Genomic DNA, 7,274 nt, shown 5'->3' with positions numbered 1-7,274 from the left:
AACTGTTGAAAACTTCCATGATCAACTGGCTTAATTAAATCCTTAACCTTCTCTAGACAGAAAATATCTTTTTTTTTTTTTTGTCCTATGAGGTGAGATTTTGTGAAGTACTTTTAAGTACTCACCTGTTGTAGAAAGTAATTTGCAGGCTTTCGTTAAGAAAATTGGGGCGAGTGCCTAAAATATATGGACAAAAAATATACATTTTTACCAACTTAAAACAACTAAAACCTTAAAAATTATGTGGATTTTCACACTTAAAAAATAATCAACACAATTTACTACTCTGGATATCTGCTTAGTTTGTGTCCAGGTGTTATCTTGCTAAGCTAAAGGTTATTGAGCCACTGTTAGCATTTAGTTAACCGTTATTAGCATTTAGCTTATAGCGCTAACATCAGTAAAGTATGTACTAAAATAGTAGTTGGCATAGCTGAAGGCTTGGTTGCAGAGATAAATGAAATCTGATCATTCCTATTTAATATAGTAACTAGTATTTTTAAGCAGACATAAAATAAAAAGTACAAAGTTTTTCTTGAAACGTAAAGTGGGAGCACCGGTGATTTCTGATGGCAGACAAGTTTAAAAACATTTTCACTTCATAGTTCAACAGTTAAACTTCTCACTGAAGAAATAAAGTTTACCCTAATCTACATCTTATAAATGCATTTATTAAGTGGCAGTGTTAAGAAACAAACTTGATGTACTTTGAAACATCGCTCATCTGCCAAAACTATAGTTTTAAGCTTTGCTACTTGATTCCTTGAAAAGAAACCTGTTTTGAAACTGTTTTCTTGATAAGATTTTAGAAGAAATCAGTGACAACAGAATTTTTCTAACACTGGAACTGTTGTGGCATTTTATATTATCAGCGTCCACATTTGACTCAAACTATTATCTTGCTACATTTGGATGACTGCATAACACAGATGTTACACATCTGAGTACTAACATTTGATTTTTTTTTTTTGTGTATAAAATATTTCAATTTGAATGAATTACTTTGTTTGCAGAGGTATGCCAGATAAGAGAAATGAGGTTGTAGGCTATGCATCAAAGTTGTCATAGTTCTTCTCTTGCGTGTTGTTCAGGCGAGTCTCTGTATCCATGGTTTCTCTGCCTCTTCAACCTTCAGATGACTTTTTTGTAACAGCTCCAATATATTTGTTCTAAAGTCTTGGTCTGTGCAATTTTTTGAGCTGCAGAAACCAGATTAGGTGCATCAGTCGTAAACACTGTTTCACTGGAAGATAACTGGTATTATTCCTTCCTAAGCTGTGTGGATTGCAAGTGTGTACAGCTGAGGTACACTCACTACTATTAGGTGCACCTAATCCTTCTGCATTTTGTAAATGGTATAAAGTTGACTTTATGTCTTGCATGTTTTCAGAAAATGTTAATGTTTCTGATTATTTTTGAAAGATTTAGATAGTAATGTTGCTGCAACATACAAATGACGTATATTTTTCCTGCTGGAGGATGAGAAACACTTTTCAACGAGATCCAACCCATGAAACCAGATACAGATAGATAAATATACATTTGCACCATGCAAACTATTGAGACTTTAAGAAGTCTACTGAAGAGTCATCTCTTTTCTTTGGCGTATTATGATGGATGTGCTACTAACTTCTTTCATCAGGAGCTTTGATTACCATAAAGGTAATTGATGTTTGATGACCATAAAGTTTATTGATGCTATAAATAACCTAAATTTAATAAATGGCCTATTTTTTTAATTCATTTTATTTTTTGAATGAGTGCAGCAGCCTAAAAGCGTATTGGTAGACCCCCCACCCCCACATTCACTCTTCTTCATTCAATAATTCTTCTCTATGGATAAAATACCTCTTGTGCAGAGAGCGGCTGTGATTGGTCAGCTCCTCCAGCCGGGGCCTGTTTGAACATGCAACTCGGCTCCTCATTGGTCAGATCTGTGTCTCGGGCGTTCCACTCAAGCTTCCCCGGTTGTGTCCGGGTAAGATGGCGTTGGAAGACCAGTGCTCGGCACCACCTCGATGGAAGGCCATATCAGTGACACACGTCGAGTTCCCGGAAGGCACGTAAACTTGTATTTGTTGACGACTAAAACGTGCTTTGTAAATCTTCGCGCGATGTGTACGTTTTGCTGCTGCTGAATGAACACAGCAGCCAGTGCCTGCCGAGCAGTGAGCTGCCGGGGTTTACGTTGCTAAATAGTGGGACTGCACCGCATGCGCAGTTTGTACTAATGCTCACAATGAAGGCTAGCTAGCCTCCTAGCTGTCTTAACATGGGCTTTACTATTGTCAACCAAGAATTAACGAACGTGCTATGTGCTGTGAGAATTATCTGGTAAACTTTAAGCCTTAATAATCTCACTATATGTTTTATAGCTGGGCTAAAAAAAAAAATGCTGTCTTCTTCACGTGTAGCTTTGTTGCCAGCTAACGTATTGGCCTTTTACATAAGTAAACCACAATCACGACCAGTTGGTGAATTGACAAGAATAGTGTGGTGTGCTGGTTTTACGACTACTTTTTCCATCATGTCATACAAGCTTTCTGTTTATTCTACTAGTACTGAAACTACGAGTTTGCCTCAACACTTGACTTTACAAATGTGTGTTAAAAGCATCCTGTCACTGTGTTTTTAGGTGACCTGGCGGGGCGGTTGCTGGCCTACACCAGTCTTCTACCCGTAGCTATTATTGTGGGGTTCATCACGCTCATAGTGTTTAAACGGGAGCTGCACACGGTGAGTGGTGTTCATGCAAGATTTGTGTGGTTTAGTGGCTTTTTAGTCTGTGTGAAGGTGCCAATTATATGTTAAGTACAAGTCAAGAAGCAGGGCGGAAGTGTGAGGGCTTATCTGTTGGGTTTTCATTCTTTTTAAAACCAGATTTCCTTCTTTGGTGGCCTCCTCCTAAATGAAGGAGTGAACTGGCTGCTGAAGCAAATTTTCAGGGAGCCACGCCCTTGTGCAGGTGAGTAACAGGGCAAGCCATTTTCTTCTGGCTTCCCAAAAACATCAGAACAGTTTCAGGTCTTAATGCCATTTGCTTTGAGTTGTGAAGGAAGTCATAATTTAGATACCAGCTCAATACCTGTTTGCATTTTCTCTCTACATTTGAGAACTTTATATTATGGTTTTTACGTAGTAGTGATATAATTTTAGACACAGACTTTAACCTACACAAAGGGATGCCTGCATGACAAATGAATCACAATAGAACAGATTTATTTAAAACGTGATGCAGATGTTCTCCCCAAAAAATCTCCCCCCTTAATGAAACCAATGTTTATTCACATTTGCGTTATATAGTAACAGTAACTTGACCAAAATGCTTACGCAAAATACAAATAACTCCATGTTATTGTTTCGTTTTATAGGGGTTCACACAACTGTCTACGCAGAATACGGGATGCCCTCTAACCATTCCCAGCTTACATGGTTCTTTGTTGTTTACTTCTTTCTTTTCCTTTATTTAAGGTGAGTTTGAATTTTCTTAAAGTTCAAAGAGTTGCATGTGGCTGTGCAACTTCCAGCTGCAGTTTATTGTCAACAAAGCTGCGTGTTAATTTGCAAACAGGAACATCTTTAAGTTGGTATAATGTATATATGCATATTTATGTCAAGACGCTTGTTTTATTTCTTTTTTTAGTTATATATTTCATTGTAAATGTCATCGCTGCATGAACTACAGGTGCAATTTTAATAATTTATTCAGCATTAAATGAGGTAAATGTTTGCTTATCTTTTAGAATGCATCAAACGAACAATGCTCGGTGTGTTGACCTTCTGTGGAGACACATACTGTCCATTTTCCTGTTGGGCATGGCCTCGTCTGTCTCATACAGCAGGTACATTCAGTTTACCTCCTTGAATCCCTAATGTTTCGAAAAAGTATAAATGTAATGTTAAGTGTAAAGAGATGATTGCATTATATGTATAATAGATTTTAAAATTAATCTATTTTTTTTAAATAATGTAGGCTCTGTAAACAGATTTTATGATGCTTATAATGATCAATCTGAATAAATGTATTAGTTCAACTAAAACTCAAAATCCAGTTGATTCATAGGCAGAGTTTCATACGCTATATATTTTTTTCCTAAATGTCCACTGTACCATATAAATTAAAGCTGTAACCCTTTAAATGCCAACATATAGCCTACTTTTTATGTCTCTAAATAATTACTAGAATCTGTCTTGGTTATTGCTATTCTAATAAACCGAAGAGTAGTTTGTTTTCATCCATTAATTTTCATAATAACAATAACAATGGGTTCTGAATGCCCCTTTGAGAAGCACATTAGGCTGTCTGCTAGATTATTTTAAAGTTCATCGGCTAGTGTTAGAAATGCAAATATATCAATTCCTCACATCTGCTCTGGTTGACATGGGTCAGTGTGACATCAATTTCATCATGTCCCAACAGAGGGACTCAGCAGATGTTCATGTGCAGCCCAAAATTAGCAACAGTGTGGCCTGCACAGTAATTACCCTCATATGTGCCAGAAATCCAAATTGGTCACTTGTTCCATGCATCACATTAAGAGGTTAGGTTCAGAAACACTTTAGACAAGAATGCTTTGACATTTTCTAAACAAATGCCAAATAGCAATGTTTTTTTTCCCCAGTTAGGAATTAACTAGTTGTTTAAGCAAACATAAATAAAACTTTGAAGCAAATAGAATTTGTGGTGAAGTGCATGGGCTGGTTATCAGTATACCACAGTTTTAAGAAGTCACTATCAATATTTCTGACATACGACGGAGCTTTAGGGCCACACCAAGAAAAAGAATTACATTGTCACACTAAGGAAAAAAAAAAAATTAAAAGCCATAAAATTATGAGAATAAAGTCACAGTATTATGAGAACAAAGTCACAGTATTATGAGAATAAAGTCACAGTATTATGAGAATAAAGTCACAGTATTATGAGAATAAAGTCAGTATTATGAGAATAAAGTCACAGTATTATGAGAATAAAGTCAGTATTATGAGAATAAAGTCGAATAAAGTCTTAATATTCCAACTAAGAATAAAGTTGTACGAGACTTTTTTTTTTTTACTGCTGTCGTTAATTAATTTTTTTCCCACAAGTCGGATCCATGACACGACCTGTCAATCAATTCAGTAGGCGTGTCAGCAAATGACCAATCCCAAGCTAAATGAGTCGTAATATTATCCGATCTCCGACAAGATAAATCAGAGTTCACCATTTTAACTGTGGTAAAATGAAGAATGTTTGTTGAACTTTATTGTTCTAGCATGTATAAATAAAGGTTGAATTGAATAGAACTTGTGATTAAATAAAAATTTCAATCTTGATCAGTAGCTGATCATGTCAATAATCATGAGTAAATCAAATTTGTGATGCACATAGTGACAGTTCACATGCTCACACCTAATTATGTGCAACTACATATAACTACCGGTGTATATAAAAAAGTTTGTTATAGCATCAGTATTATAGCAGCAGTAATAGTAGTTGCCTTTTTTGTTTTTTAATGAAAGCAAATTCATCATGTCAGACAGTTTTAATGTCTCGTTGACTTTCAGGGTCTACCTGTTGTATCACACCTGGAGCCAGGTTTTCTATGGTGGAGTAACGGGCACTACATTTGCTATAATCTGGTTCTTTTTCACACAAGAGGTGCTTACACCATTATTCCCTAAAATTGCAGCGTGGTAAGTAGCTCTTTCAGTTTGCCTCCTCCTCTTCATGACAATAAAAATGAATGCAGCAACATGAAAAGGTCATTAGGGTTTTTCTACATTTATGTGTATTTTATTCCCTTTTTGATTTATTGCCTTTTGATAGGCCAATATCGGAATACTTCCTGGTGCGAGACACAAGCTTGATTCCCAACATCTTGTGGTTTGAGTATACAGTGACCAGATCAGAGGCCAGGTAAGATACTGTCAGAATGAAGTATAACTTCTGCACATGCATGTGCTCCCTTAGCTTAGTGGGGAAACGTTAACATAGGCATGGAGATTTATTTTTGCACAAGAAGTTTGCACTAAAATTCACTTATACAAATATAAAAACTGGAAAATCAGATAACTTCTTTCTTCAGTCTGAATGTCTGCATTTTTTTTTAAACTAAACATTTTAAATGTGTTCAGTAACAAAAAGAAACAGACCATTTTCGTTACTGCTTTTAGATCAGATTTCTCTGCTCATTTTTATTTAAGCATGCTTCAGTTTTTTTGTTTTTGTGAAGAATTCAGTTTTAAACTTGTGCATGCTTGCACTTATTTTAGACCAACACATAAGCATGCTCCACTCTTTGCAACCTGGACTGACACAAGGTTGATAATAGGGACGGATTATTTCTTTCAATCAAAAACACACTTTGAATTTTTATTTTTTATTTTTATTCGATCCCCACCCCTTACATCTGGACCTGTTCCCCAGGTCCTGGTTCCCTGTCCACATAGCAGCCTTCACTCCAAACTTATAACCAACTAATTATTCATTCAACCTTTATTTATACAGGTTAGTCTCATTGAGCCTGTAGGACTCATTTACAAGAGAGACCTGTTTTAGACAAACAACACAGATGAGGTAAAGCCAACAATAGACAATCATATAAAAGCATATAAAATGAAAAGTAGATAAAAGATATATAACAATGAAACAAAACAAACTACCGTATTTTCCGACGGACACGTCGCTCCGTCCTATAAGTCGCATCAGTCCATATTTGTCTAATAAAGTGGAAAAATCCATAAATATGTCGCTTCGCCGTAAACGTCACATCTATTATGCATCACCGCTGACAACCCGGAAATGTGGAACGGTGTTGTGTCAAAGAACAATGGGCAACCAAATGGCGGCTGCTGGGGCGTGCACAGGAGGACTTTTAACAAGAATTTAACAAGATTAACACTTAAACAAATATTTATTTTGCTGGAAATTATAGTAAAGGTGTGCCTCAGACTAACGTTTGCTTAATAAATGCACTTTGATGGTCAAATCAGCTGCATTTCAAAAATAGTTTCACTGCCTCTGTTGTGCGGGAGCGCGCCGAGGGAGGACATCAGTAAGGAGGAACGCTGCTCATTTCTTCTAAATTTAACAAGAAAAGCACCTAAAACAATTATTTGCTCGAAATTATAGCCAAGGTGTTTCTCAGTTGAACGTTTGCTTAATAAATGCACTTTAATGGTCAAATCAGCTGCATTTCGCCGGGGCGGTGCTGCTGGTTTAACTTCCTCTAAGCACCGAGCAGAACAGAAGTGGGGCTATGGCAGACTGGTTTTGTCATTAATAGCTGGTG

General features: G+C 36.5%; 1 protein-coding gene across 1 annotated transcript; it reads left to right on the top strand.

The window, feature by feature from the left end:
- Window positions 1–1,972: 1,972 nt before the first annotated feature.
- On the top strand, window positions 1,973–6,455 carry dolpp1 (dolichyldiphosphatase 1). The gene is made up of 8 exons (XM_037691994.1): window positions 1,973–2,059; window positions 2,636–2,736; window positions 2,881–2,965; window positions 3,372–3,471; window positions 3,744–3,842; window positions 5,548–5,676; window positions 5,810–5,899; window positions 6,410–6,455. Exons 1-8 carry the CDS (start codon window positions 1,984–1,986, stop codon window positions 6,453–6,455), a joined length of 726 nt encoding a protein of 241 aa, XP_037547922.1. The 5' UTR covers window positions 1,973–1,983.
- The last annotated feature ends 819 nt before the right edge of the window (window positions 6,456–7,274 follow it).

Source organism: Nematolebias whitei, chromosome 18 (genome assembly GCF_014905685.2).
Source record: "Nematolebias whitei isolate Nwh7 chromosome 18, NemWhi1, whole genome shotgun sequence".
NCBI classification, from domain to species: domain Eukaryota; kingdom Metazoa; phylum Chordata; class Actinopteri; order Cyprinodontiformes; family Rivulidae; genus Nematolebias; species Nematolebias whitei.
Note: the sequence above shows the minus strand (reverse complement) of the source record. Positions and strands in the feature narration are given on the sequence as shown.